The sequence below is a fragment of the Brachyistius frenatus genome, unplaced genomic scaffold (assembly GCF_029030835.1).
Source record: "Brachyistius frenatus isolate BFR_SWC_R1_liver_20210118 unplaced genomic scaffold, ASM2903083v1 Contig_19, whole genome shotgun sequence".
Classification (NCBI taxonomy): Eukaryota; Metazoa; Chordata; class Actinopteri; family Embiotocidae; genus Brachyistius; species Brachyistius frenatus.
Window position 1 is genome coordinate 1412550 of NW_027210618.1, and position 19792 is coordinate 1432341.

General features: G+C 39.4%; 1 protein-coding gene across 1 annotated transcript; it reads left to right on the top strand.

Moving 5' to 3' along the window:
- Positions 1-13955: 13955 nt before the first annotated feature.
- LOC138618975 (T-cell surface antigen CD2-like) lies at positions 13956-15612 on the top strand. The gene has a single exon (XM_069695103.1). The coding sequence runs from the start codon at positions 14069-14071 to the stop codon at positions 15080-15082; it is 1014 nt and encodes a 337-aa protein (XP_069551204.1). The 5' UTR covers positions 13956-14068; the 3' UTR covers positions 15083-15612.
- The last annotated feature ends 4180 nt before the right edge of the window (positions 15613-19792 follow it).

A 19792-nucleotide genomic window follows, 5' to 3' on the forward strand; every position in this document is an offset into this window, starting at 1 on the left:
GAAAACCTGCAGGCCTTTAACTGTCTTTTCAAGCTTCTTTTTTTTTTTATCCCATCTTTCACACAATACCACTGTCACATTTGTGTATAACGGAGTACAACACTTTAAAAACCTGTCAAGGGAAATGCAGAAAATGTGCACCGTTATCCCCGTTTGTGTAAACTGTCATAAACACTGGTTTATTTCAAGTTGGCACCAGAATTTAGAGTGGTATTTTGACGGCTGGAAACTTGAGTGAACTAGAAATTAGAAACCTCAAGTTTAAAGCTACATCTCAATTAAGGCAAATTTGGCTTAAATCTATTTCTATCTCTCACGTGTTTGGATTTGCAGAAAATTTCTATGGCATGACTTTTTTTAAATGCAGAAAACACAAAGTTATGTTAGAAGGCGTGAGCTGGGAGGGCGTCAGCCAGAAAACACTTGTTAACGGATACTCATTTGAATTAAAAGTTAAAGTAGAAATGTAACATAATTTACACGTAAGGGTCACATGAACCACAGGTGAACAGAAAAGCTCACATAATTTGAATACTTGGGGTATACAAACACAATTTTTTATTTCTTTTCATCTGTTGTGCTAATAGTAAACTCAACCTGACATCAAAATTTGGTGAGCTCACAAAGTGGCCACCAGCTGTGACATCACCCATTGGTTTGTGAACTGCTGTTATGAAGCCTCAAGTTTGGATTTTGGCTGTTTTTTTTAGCTCGTTTGGAGCCAGAAGTGACCATATTTGGATGAACTGGGGACGAGCAAGCGGTGGATCTGACTCGTTCTGATTGGGAACCTGACGATAATACGTCCCACCCACCTTTAGTGGAAACCTGACTGCACCACAGGCCTGTCAATCAAACAGACAAGCCCCCAAGCACAGCTTGTTGAGGCCTAATTTCTAATTAATGATGGAATCATTTTCAGATGAACTACTAGAAAACTAATAAGAAGGAGTGACTTTAGCTGACAACATCATAGAAACTTCTGTAAAAAAAAATATTGACTTTTTATTTCACAAGACAAATTTAATGGGAGCTTATGGAGCCAGAGCCTTTTTAGAGTCGACCCCTAGAGGCTCTCGTGGTATTGCAGCTTAAGGAACTTCCGCATTTGGCATTTGCCCAGTGGCTACATCCACTTTTATATACAGTCTATGGTGCTCACAAAACCAAAACAAGCTTTAGTTACAATAATGCATGCAGGTTAGTCAGCAGAATTATTTTCAGACATCTGATGCTCTCCAGTACACCTATCCTCTATCTATTTGGTCATAAATAGATCCGATTGCTGTACTCTATATCCATTTCTTTCCCCTCCTACTACCCCATTTCTCACAAGTTTTGTGATCTGACGTAGACCCTACTATGTGGAAAGACTTTGAGTCATAGTAAGTACAGAGGCATTTTCTTGCAACAGTTTGCAAGCTTTTACAAACATGCCAAATGTGATTGCATTTTGAGTATCCTGAGAGCTGTGGTCTTTTACACAGTCCAAAGAAAAACACCAATTTACTTTCAATCGCTCGAGGCTGATGCTGGAAACATGACCGATATTTTGACAAGGCTTTTGGGAACATTATCACAAACAGCTCAAGCTGAGAATTTGTACGACTTTTGCTATCCTCAGATAATGCTTGAACTCTGCGTTACCTGTGGTTGGTAAGCTATACTTGGCACGGCTGACACTGAGATAGGTCACGTGACACACATTGCTGGCCTTTCTGTCATTATTATTGCAAATGGATTTGAAAGTGGATTTGATTCACCTCTGTAATTTATTAGTTTTAACCATAAATGGCAGGTACAGTTTAGATTTTACTTGAGATTCATGGCAAAGCTCATGTGACCTGAATTCAAAATCTACTGCAAAACAAACTAAGGATCTTTTGGGAACTCTCCACTACAGTAAAATAATTCTGCTGAGCACAGACTTTTCAATCTAGGCTGAAAAATTATCGGTGTTGCAGCATTAATATTTCTAAATAGGGGATTTCACTTTCTGACTCTTTTAGCAGACATGCAAAGTAAAAGCGTAGCATATCATTAGATCAGCAATGATTCCAAGGCCTCTGCCCTCATGGCATGTTCAGGCTTTACAACGAGACTCTTATCAGAGACAACGCTGCATTCCACTGCAGGGCAGATGGAGTCACATTTTTCTCTATCCATCGACAAGATTTACTATTGCGCCCACTATCTCTATGATTTGTAGCTACAACCCACTTTGAAATTATACCATTTACCTCTGCTCCCTCTGGCACAACACATGCAGGGCTTAAATATGGAGGTCTATGGTTGGTGCTTACATTTGCACTCACTTTTCAGTAAAATCATATCATTCTTTCTGTGTTCATCTGTTTCATTTTATCCTGAGTCAAAATGGCTTCCCTTCAAATTTTTCTTTTTGCCTATTTGACAGGAATTTGTCATTTACAAGTAATTTACAAGTTGTCATGATAAAAAAAAATAGCCTTACTGAGTAGCAAGCAGAGAAATACACCACCACATTTTCTTAATTCATATCTTTAACTGTTTATAGTTTAAATACATTTATATGAGTAATTTAATCTTGTAATTGTAATAAATTATCAGTTTTCCATATCCTAATATTTTAACGTTCAACATTAAACATCAGACTGAGAATTAAAATTCAAGCTCAGTACCTCCCGAATTTCAGAATCAGTCAGGTGACATGGAGTCTCTACATACACATTACACATTTTATAGTTGTTGTCAGACTAAAGGCCTGGTCACACAAGCATCTAACTCTAAAATATCTCAGTCAATCAGTAAATTCCAATTTACCACAGTTTGTGGAGATTCGCTTGCAGGTGCACCTCTGAGAGGACAGAGAGTGGAAGAGCCCAAAGTGAAGGTAGCTTGTAATGCACCATTCACTTTTATCTAACAGAGTCTAACAGAGTATATCCTGCTTTACAAAAGAGGCCTGGTTTGCACATAGTTGGGAAACAGGAATCATTGCGCAGATAGGTCATTTGAATAAAATGTGTGACCTTGTTGAAATGAGTGACTGAGCTAATGAGCCACTAATAGCAAACTATCAGCTAACATGTTAATAGATAGCTTGTCTGGTAAAACAGCTCACCAACTTGCTCTGTGAGTAGTAATTACATTATGTCCCCAAGATTACGAAACAAATATTTAACAATGACATATGAATGAATTTTGCTCTGACACTTTCTGGTGTGTCCATTACTTAGCTACTGTAAGAGTCTTACAAATGTCGATATTGACATCTTAAATTGGAGTAAGGATAACTCAGTTGTCATGTGTAGTCTGGTTTCTTTGGGTTTTTTCATTCTTCTCTGACTGACCTGGATATAATATTAACAGAGGGACTGAACTTTATGTGACAAATGGTCTACACTTATATAATGCCTTGTACCTTAGTGGGCTCCAAAGCACTTTACAATTTTTGCCTACCTGCCTGCCTGCTAGCCACCCCCCCCACACACACACACACACACACACACACAATAACTTGGGGTTCAATGTCTTGCCCAAGGAAAAGGACAAAAGGAGAAACTGAGAATTGAAACACCGATCTTCTGATTAGTGGCAATCAGACCACCATGTGAATATATCTGCAGAGACCATCCTGGGTTGTTTATCTTAATTAGTGCAAAGAGGAAATTCTGTGCACTTAAGTCCATCTACCAGTGGCACCTTAGTGTTTTCTTATGCTAGTGCATCAGGCCATGCAAGCAGTTTGATCATGAACTGTAAGAGGCAAGTAGGAAACCGTGCTGTTATTTTTTTTCCGACTAGGCAGTGACCAATAAACTATCATCTTGCATTCCATGCAGCCAACTAGCTCTTCCTGTCTTTGAACTTTATCCAGCACCAAAAAACAGAAGCTTCAGTGTTCAAAGAATGCTTGGCAAAGTTGATGCTGCAGTGTGATTCCAACCTATGAGTTAAGAAGCACGAGGATTACAAGGAACCGACAGAATGGCCCTCTTCCTGCTTTGAATTAAATCCCCCTTTCTGTCTCTCTTCTGTGTCCACAGACAGCTATGTCCATGCTGCGAGGGCCAGGGCACCATACCAGGGTGCTGTAAGCTGTTTGACCTGCATGAAAGTGTTACAGCAGAAGAAAAAAGGCTGACCTCTTCTTCTTGGTCAACATAACCCTCTAAAAAAAAAAATCATTTGAAGTTAAAGCTGCGTGTTAAATGAATCTCTGGTCCGCCAAGATAAGATATACTCAGCAGGAAGCCTTTTGAAGGCGTCTTCTCTTTGTGGGTGTGATGATGAAGACATAATGGACTATAATTTTTGAATGCTAGATTAGCTTTTCAGAAAATATACTCGCTTTGAGATTCAATGTTTGTAAAATTTGTGTCAATACTTTGACAAGAACACATTAGGAAAACAAGCACAAGGATAGAGAAACTCAACCTCAGCATTTAACTATACTGAAATCTGTGGTTCAGAATTCTGGGAATACTGTACAATTTTCAGGCAGTCACTTATGAAAGGTAATTCCCTCAGGCATTTTATATGACTCTTTGCGGTAACAGGTGATAATGTGTTGTCAGGTCAAAAGGAGTTTTCTCATTTGTTATACCGTGGAGACAAACCCCTTTAGCTGAAGGTAAAAGCTTGACAAACTGTAAATAGATGCAATCATGCCCTTTGAACTGTATTTTCCTTTATATGCGAAAGTAATATTAAATTTGGGGCTTGGCAGCTGGCCAAAACAAAAACAAAGATGGTCTGGATGTCTTTCAGCAGTAAGATTGAGAGGGTATGATGATGTTGAATCTGATTCAGGCTATTCTCTGGAAAGACTCCATCACTGTCGTCCTCACATTGAAGACACGAGCTGATGCCGGGCACTTCAAAGAACTGGGAGGAGAACTGGGAGTAATTCAGAATTACTGGTTTCCTTTTGGCTTATCCCATTTTCGGAGGAATTTCTTGTATGTAAATAGTTGTTTGTGGATTTGATCAGTTGGGACCACACCCAAGCATGGCACAAGCCAAACCGTCTAGTCTCACTCAGCGACATCCATGCAACCTTATCACTAAACCAGGAACACATCCTCTCTATGGCTCTATCAGATTCAACTGACAGACATGACCGACAGCGTTATCTCTTGGATACGAGTAGGTTTTTGATCTCTTGATCTTTTCTCACATTTGAAGCCACATCAAAAGAGGCTTTAAGCTATTTAAAGAAGGTGGAGAGTACAGCATCCTGCCTTCATATGAGCTAATCCAAGCCAGGTGGAAGAAGGAGAAAGGAATGAAGACTGATGGATGAACTGATGTACAGATGTAGCCAGTGGCACTGCAATGCTGTGAATCCTGTATATACAAACAATGCATTCAGAGTCTTTGTTTAAAAATTGTTCACTGTGCGTTTTTACAGCTGCCTTAATGTTTGTCTTTTGTCCAGAGTGACCTACTGACAATTTGTGCACATTGAAGTCTATGTTCACACAAATTCATGACTTAAATATCCGGGTCCTTCTAATATTTATAAAATCAGTCATGTTTACTAGTGTATCTCTGGTGTTACAGTCATGTGTTTCATATAACCACCATCCACCCTGACAACCTCAATGTGACCCCAGTGTGGTTCATAACTGTACAGTTGCCTTCATTCCAGAAAAAACACAGACACTGAACCTAACGTGAACATAATCCAGATTGCGACATTTGTCACCACAAGGTGAAAACTATTTTGTAATATATAAACTTAATTTCTCAAAAATACAAGTACATATTAACATGTTGAGATTTGGAGGTGCAGAGTGGATTTTTTTTTTTTTTTTTTAAACTCAGGACAGAACCTGTTCACCCCTCTTTCCATTTTTATGACTCCAAATCTATATTTAATGCATAGACATTCTCTATGTTCTCACGTAACGCTCAAGTACATCTTTATGATTATCTGCCAAAATATTGAATTCCTTCTGTGAGTGCCTCAGTTTGAACAATGAGTCCCAATGGAAGGATTGCTTAATTCAAGATCTACTGGGAATTAACACTCAACTTGTCATCTTCACACTGCTTTCTCTGCTCATTGTTTGGGTTTGCTGCTCTGCACCCAGACGGTATAACTCAGGTTTCCCATGTTGCTGTCCACCCAGTACATAGTCTAAAACTTATTCCAGCTGGTCTCGACCTATTTTAATTGCAACACATAACATGCACAGGTTCTGACACTGCATCAGATTTGTCAGGCTGAGGTTGAGTTCAGGTCTGGACTTCTGTGTGCTACAGTGTGCTCAGCTGTGAGTAATCCTAACAAAACAGCAAGCAAGATCCCAGTATTTTCATCAAACTGATATTATTATTAATATTATCAAGACGCCAAATCTTTCACCATAAACTTCTTTCCTTTCAGAGTTGAGGCTAGCATTTCCCCACAGGTCCGAAGAACAGGCACCACCAAACAACTTTCCTTTATAAACACCAACTCCTAATTAGTGAGTGGGTGCTTGAAACCACTAGGTCTGACTCATTACACCACATTTTACGAATGCAAACAATGTGACTTAACATTACCTTCAAACAAATAAAAAGAAAGTAAGAAAGACGCAGCCCCCAGGGGTATGAAGGAAATCTCAAGATTCACACTAGTAATGACCAACGAGATGAAATAAAACGTTTTTACTGTGTGTAAATTTGAGCAAATCTCTTAGACTTTAAATTACCTTTCCATTTTAAGGAGTGCCACCACCTGGCACCACATTGTTTATAGAGCCATCAACAAATGATATAATGTTTCCAAACTTATGGTATAAACTGTATAAAGAACCATGGCACACTTTTGATTGCGTTTCTCAACCAACTGTTAAGCTGTCTGCCAGACAGAATCCGAGATTCATGAGTGCAATAGAGCTTAACAGTAAATAAAGCTGGTGCTATGTTCTTGTGGGTTGTCAGGATGATGAAATTACCCATTTTTACTTGCACTTATTCAGGCTGCTGTTCCTCACCTCCAGCCATGCAGTGATTTACAGCACAGTTCTGCGTCTATTTCGACTAGTGTGTTGCACAATGTGTTTTAGCTTGTTCAACAGACTCACTTAAGCAGAAAAATAAGCATTTAATCACAGGTTTCTGGACTCACCCTGAACTTTTTACTGCACCACTGATAGTGCTGCTGTTTCAGCAAAAAAAGAAGGTTCCACAGCTTGGCAACTTTTATCTGCTGGCAGATAATTATGGAAATTAATGATTTTGATGGTTGTTGTTCAGTGAATGCGGGTGTTAAAAAAAAAAAAAGTGATGTGTGATATAAATGAATGAAGAAAAAAGCCACTAAATTAGCAGAGGAAACAGTCAGAAAAACCCTGTTTCTACTTGCGTTCAAGGGGAGAACAAGCGGCTTAAAATGGGTTTGATTTAGACTGGATAAGAAAAAAAATAGATGAAAGAAGGCAAAGTCAAACTAACTGGGCAGCATAATGGGCTTCAACACAACTTTCCGGACTGGCACCATGAAAAAAAAAAGGGAACGGGTGTGGAACAAGTGGGATGCTTCATCTGTTAAGGATTAACTGTCCATTAGTCATAAAAGCAGAGTGTAGACAGGATGACCCTCAGGCAAGAACAAATGACAGTCTGTGGTGAAATCTCAGAAAACAAGTGTTTGCTCATTCTTCCCAGCTGTCCAGCAAACTTTGTTTTAACAGAAATGCTAAGTTGGCTTTGATCAACCGGCCATCTCTGACCTAGAAAATGAAGCCAACGCAGAGGTACCAATAACTGCAGTTTCTTGAATGGCCACTTAAGGCTGGCTCCAAAAGTGAGTCAAACCCCAAGGAAAGACTTTATAGCAGATATGAACATGTTTACAGCCTGGTAATGGCCAAAAATGGTTTTGGTCTCTGTAGCTAATTTTCACATTCTTGATAAATGTAATGGCCTTAATTTTTTTACAACTCAAACATTTCATTTTTAGTGAGGCTTTAAGTCATGCATACTTAAGGGAAGGGCTGCTTTGAGTGACAGGTGGGTGCTGAGACAGTCAGCAAGCTATCTCCAGGTTTTAGAAAGCACCCACGCTCCACCTCTTTGCCCAGTTTTGGAGCCACCTGAAATTCAACTTTCAAACCAATCTTCAGGAAACCTATGGGTGACCTCATGCAGGCTACATCTATTATTTATATAGTCCATCGCTTTGATGGACCTACAAACCTTGTTTAGATAAAGCCTTGTAATTGTCAGGCAATGTTTTTGTATAAACTTACACTCAAATGCAATAGCTTTTCTGATTGGACCTAATTATACACAACTACATTAAGTTAATGGAGAGCTGGTCGTGTCCGGAGCGTATGGTCAGCCACAAAACATCTCACTTAAATATCCTCCTCAGTTTTCACAGGCCAGTAGGGGAAGACAACAGGGAACAGATGCCCTGCAGTCATAAAAAAGCGAAAAGGGGAAACAAAACAATCCTTCTTATTTGTTTAAACTTGAACTCCAGCAAGCTGATGGGAGGTAGGTTTCGGGGTCATTGGTGTCAGAGTGCTTCCCCTTTCTGCAGCGCCTCCCTGCGCACATCAAAGATCCCGAGCATCGGCGGATAGCTGGTCAGCGCGGTGAGCAAAAACAGCTGGGCCCGAGCAAAACAAAGATGATATAAGTGGCTTCCTCCTCGGTGGCGGCACCAGAGTAGTCAACAATGATAAGTAACAGCCTATATTGTGTTTGAAGCGCCGCGCCACCCCACACCCGCCGATCCCCCTCACCACACCGAAGCCAGACAATTTAGAGCCCCGTGTAATGCAAGAGGAAATATAAACTGTGATCTCTTGAACCCTGTCAAAAAAAAAAAAAGGTCTGGCTTTTGTCTCTACAACCATTTTGGGGAGGTAGTGAGAGTGATTTTAAGGACTGTGATCTGTGAAAGCATTCAAACTTCCCTGGGGGAAGTATAATGGAGCTACGAAGGGTATGATTGGGCAAGAAAATGATACACGTGAAATGATGCCTCGTTTTGGCGAAAAGTCTGACAAATTGTTTCCTGGTTTTTCTGTTACCTGAGTGGGAGATGCAGACAGACAGAGAATGACGAACACACAGTACTCTGCACCATACTTGTACTTCTTCCTAAAACAAAACCAAGCCCTTAACATTTTACATACATAACACACTGGCTGCTAACAGACACATCAAATTAGAAATATAACACCTTTCAAGTGAAAGTAAACCTCTCAGTCTATGACACACTTTGACAGCAAAATAACGATGTTATTCAGATGACTCATGCTAAGAAAAACAGGACAGGCTGCAGAGTTGGCAGTGACCAGACCTTGCATATGGATAGACTTTTTTTTTTCCCTAGACAGTACCCAAAATGGAGGTAAACATTTTCAAGAGATGCACAATTTCCCGTTGGATTTAGCTGACAGTGCTCCAGGCATGCATGACACAGGGTAAGCATGAATCTATCTTCAGCAGCTGCCAGGAGCAAAAGGTATAATTTGCATACACAAGATCTTTTTCAAAACAGAAATAATTTAAGTTACTGTGTTGACCCTAAGTCCATATCTGCAGTCAAGGGAACCAGGATACAAGACGCAAACTTTTTTGTGCATTAAAGCCGAGGTCTTCATATAATCCAAACTAAATTACAAGGTTAATGGGATAGAGCTGTTTGGGGAATTATGTTGTATTATGTAAACAAAGTTGGTTAATATGATTATTGTGGGCACACATCGTCTGCGCCTGATTACTTCTGGTGTTGAATGGTGTATACGCTTAATTCTCTTGTATTAAGCAAATGCGTGAATGTGTGACAGTTAACTTGTGACCAGTACCTGGACCTGTAGCCTCTTAAAGTTAATTTAAAAACATGCTCTCCTCTAATTAATCCCACGCACTTTGGTCAACTCGGCACGGGCTGAGGTACGCATTTAGAAAAAGTTTGAAGTTTTGAACTGGTATTATAAGGGATGGCCTTTGTCTTGATTCCTAATAAGACAATTAACTTGTCACTGAGAGATCAAGAGGGTTTATGGTATGGTTTTGAAAGTAGCACAATGTATTTAATAAATGGACTGCAGTTATACAGTACAGTTCTTTTATCCAAAGCACTTTAGAATCTAAAGTCTCATTCACCCATTCACACACTATCATCAGTGATGCTATCAGTGTAATGTGCTGTCTGTTAGGTTCACCGTCTTGTTCCAGTGTACTTAAACTCTGTGAATAATGGACAATCCACTTTACTTCCTGAAATAGATGCTGGTATCTTTGCAGACATACTTGTGGGCCATATTGGTTAAGCTGTTGGCTGGTTGACAAGTGACATGCTAGCACTATTGAGCTAGTTGGTTATCAGCAGCTTACCCAAAAATATTTATTTGTATTTCATAACATAGTTTAAAAGACCTATTAGTACCATCAACTCCTGTCTCGATTGCGAACCACTATTTTCTGTGGAGCAGAGTTATATAAAATCAGATGGTGACACATGTATGGCTTCCATTTTGTACCCTGTGGCTCTCTCTTCCTTCAAATGTTGCAAGGTAAAAGCACCAATTTAAATTTAAAGCTGCTCTTTATGATAAAGCTCCTTACAGATTTACTTGTTTATTAAGAATTGGTTAAGTAACCTGTTAATTGTTAATGTTCATGTGATAAGGCTCTTCGAGAGTTTCTGTTCATCCAGTTCAAACTACCAACACTTGGCTCTGAGTGTCATCACTGTCCCCCAGATTACATTGACTTTGGAGAGCAGGGGGGGCCATCCACCCCTTTTCATCCCCCGGGGCCGTCCAGGGCCGCAGCCATGTCTGGTTAAAGTGTGAGTCAAGGAGCTCACAGCCGGGCTGTTACACCTCCATCTGGGTCCCTGAATTAAACATCAGCTAGGCAGACGGGCTCCCTGCCTCAGAGCGTGAGGGGCCGGTAACCGAGGCCAATTAACCCGTGCCTGGTCTATTCAGACCTTAGTGTGTAGCCAATTAAGGGGGCATGTCAAAAGATGATAAAACGGTTGGGTTTGAATTGACATTAGGGACACTGGGTACGGTTTGCATAAAATCATTGGGGCTAAAAAGGAACACTTGGTCCTTGGCAAGGATTGCAGTCATAATAACCCAAACAAACACATTAAAAACACATTAAAAACATCCAGGATAATCATTCATAATAACTGAGGCTACTTGAGCTTTTGTTTCCCTAAAGCTTCCAAGAGCAGCAACAATATTTCCTTCAAGTAATTTGAGAATAACAGAACTTTTTTTTTTAATTGAATTGAACACTGAACTTAGAATATCTTCCCCTGACATATGTCACATTATGGCACTATGTCATCAGACACTACTTTGTCTTCACTGCAGCTCAGTTCCTCTGTCACCCATCTCGTATAAGGAAATATGTCAGCAGATGAGACATGTCAGGAAACAGTGAATGAGGATAGCAGAAGTGAACAGAATCAGGACACTTATTTCCTTCTACCACTGAAACAGACGCAGATGGTCTCAGCTGTGGCCCAATCATAAACTAATGTGGCCTCGCAAATCCTGTCACAGAGGAAGTCTCTTTTTTTTTTCCTTCCTGCCAGTAGAAATAATCATAGTCATTACGTTTTTTATTAATGATCTAAATGATTTGTCATAGAGGAGCTCTGCTGTGCAAACACCAACTATGTAATGTTGTGACTGGGAAAAACATTTGCAGTGTAACAGGATGCAGACAGAGTTTGATTTAGCTTTCATGGACTCGTGCCATGGACATCCCCAAATAATATGTCCAGGATTTATCTTTGTGCGGTGCAGTCTGTAAGTATTAGGAAAGTGATATGTTTTTCATTGTTTTGGCCCGACTCCAGAACACTGCATTTAAAATGAAACATATGCTGGGAGGTCAAGGTGCTGACTTTCAGCTTTAAGGGTGTGTTCACACTGACAAGGGATGAAGAGTGTGGCTCTTTTTACCTCTAAGGGAGGGAATTGGGGTATATATAAAGAGGTCTACAATTTTTACATGTTTTATTGAACACCAGACAGAGGTCTCAGTTGTAACATTTTCACACATTTACTTTTACACTCTTGATCATTGATCTTTTGCTGGTGGCGCTGACACAACTCCAGTAGGCGCTGAAACTAGTCATGTAAAAAGCTGGGTCATGAATCTGCTGCAGCTGACAACCTTCGCTGCACTTCTGAGTATGTTTTTGTTGCCAGGTGCACTATTACAGACATTTATCAAAAAAGGTGGAGAGTTTGGAAAACGCAACTTCTTAGTTTAAAGTCAGCTATGATACAAAACACAAGTTTTACCATATGTCTGACTGCCTTTTTTTTTTTTTAACCTGCGTCTGTGAACCTGCTGCTTTCAATTCAGCGCACACACACACACACACACACACGCACACACGCACACACGCACATATTTACACATATGTTCCTATTTGTAAGCCCGGCCAGCAGGGAAAATTCTTGGCGATATAATCTTTACAACATTGGTAACTAGGAATTCATTGCGTTCAGCCCTCACTACGTCCCCCTTTGAATAGCTAACATTTTACATCAATCTCTCCCCTCAGGGTAGGAAAAAGTGTAATGATGGTGAAACTAAAAGAAACAGGTGTTCTTCACGCTACGGGTATCTTTGAAGGTGCTGAGAGTTACAGAAAGATTGTGAATCACTGCTAATTGCACAAAATTATAGTTGTGGGGTGTAAAATGAACTCATCCCAGTGTAGCTCGAGCCAACACACTTATAGCAGTACTTTGGAGGGTTGTAGACGGCATGAATTATGGAATGACAGAGGTATTTCTGGATGGTAGCAGAAGAATGACTCTGGTTTACTGGAAAGGCTGCAGGAGGTTTACAAAAAGCTCACTTGATTATGACGATTGGAGTACATTTTGAAAGCAAATTTGGTTATTTAATGACATGAAAAAAATGCAGCTCATTTTAAGATCTGCCAAATTAGAAACCTAAGGGAAGTGAAATCAGCTGTCACTGTGTGCCACATGAAGACTTATTGGATTCAAACTATGGAGCCAAACAAGGATGGAATATGACAAGGATTGGCTGGAGCCTCTGTTCTTGTTTATTAAGAGTAAAATTCATTTGTGTAGCTTTCTGTACATGAGCTCTTCTCTGAAGTTAGAATTTATTGAAATGATTTAATCTAATTGTTATTTGACAGCACATCTCTAATTACAAAATACATATACTCTGTAGTTAACTTGTTCAACTGAAGCCACTAAAACAAAAGCATGTGCAACAGAGAGTGTGGCCTCTCATTGTTCAGTTGCTTTATCAGAAGATGCAGCCGTGACTAAACCCATTTAGAGTAGACAAATACAAGTCATTTGTATTCTTTGACAGGCAAAAACCAATAACCAGGATAAATAATGCAAAAGCCAGCGGGGAAATATCTAACTGGTGATAAATCTCAGAATGTCTTTCATATCATTTCAGTAACTTAATAAACTGTGTATATTAAGTTTCTGAAATATTATACTGAGTACTGCTGGTTGTCTTTACACAACACAAAACCATAATCAATCCAAGTATGTGTGAAGTCTGAGATATTCACCTCTGCAGATTGATATAAACCAAGCTTTCAAATAAAAATAAATGATGATTTTAATATATGAAAGACTGATTTTGTTGTCTTTATTGTCTATTCTCTTTTGTATTCTGACTTGTTTGCTATATGACTGAAATAGACTTGACTTGCAATGTGGTTTTAGTGGTTCATTCAGCTCTTTTGCAATGAGGTTATGTTTGGCAATACTGCAGTGAATCATGTATTTACATAATGGAAGCTGAAAATGTCAGTTCTCACATGATTTGCATGTTTGTAGTCTTTGGAGAACTGAAAGTAGACTCTTGACTAAGAATTCACTTGGTACTGAGGATTCACTTCTCTTTTAGGGCTGGATGTTTGTTCTTTAGGTGCCCTTTATAATCTGGGTGGCAAATTTTATGACTCATTTTGTCACTGCTGCTTCTCGGTCAGGGATTGGAAATCCTCTCGACATCGAGTGCTCTGAAATAACAATTTCTGACGAAAGTTAGCAAGGATATATAGGACTACCCAGAAGACATACTTCTTCAAATCATGGCGTGTTTTACTACCATACTCCATGTCATCATTTTGTTGGGATTCATCAACGTCTCGGCAGGAGAGAAGGACAACTGTGAAATCTACGCTGCTGTTGGACAGAGTGTGACTCTGCCTTTTGTCTTTGATGGACTGGTAAACTCATATGTGGTGAGATGGACTCATAACAGCAAAATCATTTTCTACAGAGAACAAGGGAGAGTGTCTATTGGAAAATCAACGGACATCTCTGCAACTGGATCTCTCCTGCTGAAAGTCCTAACATCCGCAAGTGCAGGAACTTACCGAGTAAACATACTATATCCTAATGGTACTTTCGTTAAAACGTGGACTGGTCGCCTCTGTATGATGGACAACGTGTCAAAACCTGAACTCAATTATGTCTGTGACCTCAAAACTGGTGCTGTTAATTTGAATTGCCAAACAGCCAAACCTCAGGATCTGGTGTTCTCATGGGCGCTTGACGGAAAGACATTAACAAGCGAAACAAAACAAACTCTGAGTATATCTCTGACCCAGCTGAAAGGGGAGAGGAGCTTCTCGTGTAGTGTGGCAAACAAAGTCAGCAAGGAGAGCAGCAGCATTGTTCGTCCAACCTGTAAAAGTCCATCACCGCCACCTTTGCTTTGTTATACACCCAAAACTGTTAAGACAGCGCTAATAGGAGGAGCAGGAGTGATCCTTCTTTTACTCATTATCGTCATCGTATTATGCTGCTGCTACAGACGCAAAAAGTCCCAAATGAGACTCGGGGATAAAGGGGCACTGAGGATGCTTTCTCTAAACAAAAGAGAGGATGGCGCCATTAGCCCAGAGTATGAGACCATGCACCCGACGGAGAACTCTCTGCCCCCGACCCCTCAGCCTCCACCAAGAGCCTGTTACCAGACTGTTCAGCCTGAAGTTCACACTGAAAGCGGGCCTGCACAGCTACCCACAGCTGCTGAAGAACAACAACCTTCACCGGTTCCAAAGCCAAGGACGAAGAACCCCCAGACACCGAACATCTGAACATACCGTCCTCTCTTAGCATCCCAGGGACATTTAAAAGAACATGTTTGTAGCTTGACAACAGGGGAAAAAAAAAAAATTCTTAATTGCCTACAATGTTAATTTACATATTTTTTAATCACATAAATACTTTTATGTAAAACTAGAAAGATACAGTATTTGATGTTTTGGTGGTGTGGGCCTTTGAGCTAGAATTTGAGACAGCAACATCTTTGTTTTCTTCAAATGTAATGTCGGGGCTTATCTTTGTTGTTTTATTGTTGATGTTTAAAACTTTTAGTAGTAGGTGTTAAGAGTTGGTGGGGGGTGTCTTATCCCTGTTATACATTATGATGCAACAAACTGTGCGAGATGAATTTCAAACACTGTCCTCCAACCCGTCTTTTATGCAAGCAGCGTATTATGACCTACAGCTCCGCTTTTGAAAGTTAAGCGACCTTTTGTGGTTGCATAAATAATGATTATCTGGTACCCATGTAATGTGAGTTTTTCCTTGTTAGAAGATTGGATTAAAAAAAAAATGCTGGTGATATTCTGTATTTGTCATATTTTTAACCAATCCAAGAGTACTAAACCCCCAAGCTCACTTTTTCCAACACAAAAGATGTACAACATAAACTACGAAACATAGAGATTAGCTTTTAATTTATTTTCAGGCTAAATCATTTCACAAAACAGCTTGGCACTGTAGTGTTTACATTTCTCTAACAAGAGCAAACTTTTTTGAGGACTAATTTCAATTTTGGCTTGATACACATTTGATGGTTTAGTTTTTTTTATTTGCATTAAAATCTCCCCACAATGAGGACAAATATACAGAAGAATATTGCACGACTTTTTCCTACAAGTTGTCTTCTTTTTTTTTTTAAACATTACCTGGTATGGTATAAGGACTAAAAAAAGTAAAGGACAAAAGTATGAAAAAGTAAAAGCGTCTCAACCTCTTCTGTCACAGACAAACTATTCACCACTTGACCTACTTTTGTGCACATTTTATTGAATGAAGACTATTTTTAGCAGCTCCACTGATCCACGATCCACTTTACACAATAATCTTGAAACATAGCAGCTGGGCTTACTGTAATATAATAACACTTTTTGTTTACATATACAATATGGTGTTTGAAATAAATAAAGTTGTCTAAAACGGTCCCGTATCCCATTTGCGTGGAAAACTACATTAGGCAGCTTATCTGTGTCAAACACAGTCCTTTGTTCCAGCTTCTTACATGTCAGCATTCTTGCACTTATTAAAATTTGCTTGCTTGCAAGAAGTTATTAAAGGGAAAAAAATCAATAGAGAAATGGATTAGCCAAGGCAAATATCTATTATCTCCAATGGGTAAATGGTAATCCACACATGAAAGTGTTTGCTGTCTCGCCTAATGCTGTGTGACAGCCACATAATGGAATCCCCCTGAGCGTCATCGCCTAAAACTTACAAGCCAATGTCATCTTTTGTCAGGTCCTGCTCAACTCCTGCTCTCTTTACATGGCTGAAATTTTCAGTCCAGCCAGCAGGGATTTGGCTGTAAAGCTGCTATCTGCTCCTGGAACAATGCCCTTTTTTTTTTTTTTTTTTTTTTTTCCTGCGTTTCTCAGTATCACTGTTTCTCAAGAAACACAGAGACTTGACTGGCAACAAGCCACGTCACTTCCCCCACCAGCTAGAACTGTGCACGATATACACAATCAGAGATGGAACAATATACATGCACATACTTAGACATACTGTATTCTCACTTACAGTACACACAACCACACGGGACTACATTTCACGATACAACTTAATGAAACACATATCATACATCTATGCCAGATCTACCCTGGAAATAGAAGGGAAATACTTCTGAAATGTGTTTAATCAGTGGCTCTTGGAGTCTAGAGGATATGTCCTTTTGATCTCGGAGTGTGTGTCCAGGAAAAAGGTCAATTACCCATGGAAAGTATTTTTACTCATGTCAGATCATTCCTATTAAAGTTCTCCTGTTGTCAGACGCTGCCAAGTCTGGGGAAAGTACAAATTAGAACATCAGAGGTCAGCCAGCGCAGTGGCCTTTTTCATCAGATTTGTCTGAAAATACTGAGATGATTATGACCTATTAGCATTCTTGAGACAACTTGGCACTCCTTGATCTCAGTTCTTTTCTGAAGCTTTAAGCATGCAACGAAGCCACGATCTTCCAATCAGTCTCCACCAGTGATGTAACAACTTTGAATACCATGTTGTTTACAGAAAAATCTTTTAAAAGTGTGGAAAATTGTAAGAAATCTTTAAGTGTGTTACTGCTGAACATTAAAATGGTGTTAAATCTGTTTCATTAAGCTCCAAATTCACAGTATCTGTCAACACATCAGTCCTGTTGCTGTTTTCTCCTCCATCTGTACACTTCACCATTTTTTGTATTTTTTTTCACAGTGCATGTAAATTCAGGACTGGCTCTACACAGTCTGTGGGTGTCTGCAAAACGGTTTCCAAATTTTGCTGAGGAAACAGGCTGCCCTGATTTTTAATGGAGGCAGAATACTTTCCAGACTCAAGGTTTAGCATATAACTGGCTCTAATGTGATTTGCTAAAAGATTATGTTTTTGAGAGGAAATTTGCCTTTTCATCTGACCACAGATTCAGCCACACTGAGCTGCACCCCTTCATTAGGTTGCACCAGGTTGTATATAAAGTCCTCGCTTAGTTCTTTTAAGTGCTAGATAGTTTCAAACCATGAGTTTTTCAGCCTGGGTGAAACCTTAAAATGAAGGAAAGCCTTAACAATAATGACAATCTACTATGTAAATAGGAAGTCATTATAGCATCAAAGGCTGAAATGGAAGTCCAAAACAGTTTTTTTTGGAGGCTAAAACAATATACCTGCCAATCCTTTGTAAATGTGGTTCTGACACATTTTTTTTTTTTTTTTTTTTTAGAGAAGGTAGTATTGTTTTTGTGATTTGAGGCCAGGTCAGTTATACAAATTACTTGATATACTGTTTAGAATAAGTGGGGAAATTTCTGATGAAGTAAACGTGACTGACATTTTAATTTCATTTAAAAGCTTTTCACTTTACATCATTATGAGATAACATGTTAATTAGGTCACTTCTTGGATGAAAAAAGCAGCTCACATTTAAGATTATACAGAGTGCTAACCAAAAAGGTCATATGACATTATGTCCTATGTAAATTTTAATGTTATGTCCATCTCTGTCATTACACAAGGATCAATTGTTGAATCTGTTTTTGTGTATTTAACCAGATTGTCATAGCAGACCAGTATCTCGCTGTTGCTTGCACTGTTGCAAAACACTCTCTCGTTGTCTATTTTGATTAGGACACACCAGCAGAGGCTGATTCCATGAAAAATAACTGCTCGTGAAAAAATAAGCTTCCAATACTTCCCTGATCTGCTACCTAACAATTTTATAGTTTTCTTCATGAATGAATCAAATGTTTTGACCAATATGTGAAACGTGTTTACTTGATGAGTCCTACTCACGCCTGCACTTTTATAACAACATCACATTAAACTCGAGTTAATGGATGTATTGAGTTCATTAAGTAGAAATCCAAAAGCACAGAGTCCTGGCTATACTTCTGTTTGGTGGCTTTCTTTTTTTTTTTTAAGGTGCAAATCCACAGTTATAACCTTAAAACCAACTTAAAAAAAAAAAAAAAAAACAATGAGGAAGTCTTAAATTTGGCATCTGAAAGCAGTTAGGAATGCATGTATAAATCACTTTGATACCATATCATGTGTCCAGGAAATGAAAAGTGGAGGTCATACAGGAAGAAAAGATGGACAGAATCAATGTTGAGACCATATCGAAGTGAGTAGAACAAATATTCCCCTAATTTCATTCTAATGCCTCAGCAGCTGCTCTGAGCCAGAGAGGCTGGCGTGTGAAAAGAGAAAAGGCTAGCAAAACAACAGCCCTTTGTCAGAAACAGACATAGACGGGGGGCGCCGCTACCATTTGTAGCAGCGGAGGAATGTGACAGCACCAAGGTCTGCAGACGAGAACATCACTGCTCTCAGCAGATATTTCAAAATAGTTCACTGCAACAACAAAAAATTAACTCCGTGTGTAGTGTATTCACTAGTAAAGAATACTATATTTTAAAATAAAATAAATACACTACACACCTGTCTTGAATATTGAGTGGCCCGGTGAGGGTGTAGACAGCCACGTGGCCTCCTCCGTTAAGTTTCGTGTTTTATTCACCTGCCATCAAGGAGCTTCATCAGAAGTTCTGAGCGCCTGACGAAGCTGCTTACTGTATGTTGCAACACAGACATGATGCCTCACAGGCTTCCCCCCTGCCAATGTACTTGGGAGGACAGAAAGAAGCTGGAGAGCAAGCGCTTTACATCTCCACCACCCATCCAAAAACAATCAAGACAACTTATGTCAGTAAACTAATAACTTTCTTCTGAATATAAGAGAACATTTTAGGGAACTCAGTGTTTGAAATTACAAGCAACAACACCCTGGAGCGGCGACATGATCCACCAGATATCTGCCAAACAACTGACATCCTTTCTCTTCTTAATCCACACGTGAATCTCCACAGATGAGAAGTGTAGCACATAATACATTATATTTTTGGTGCAGGAAGGGGAAAAATAAACAGCTTACCGCCCAAGTAAGATATCATAGGTGCACTGCCAAGTCAAATTGTGAATAAATCCTTAAAGCTGAGGAAACACGCAAGG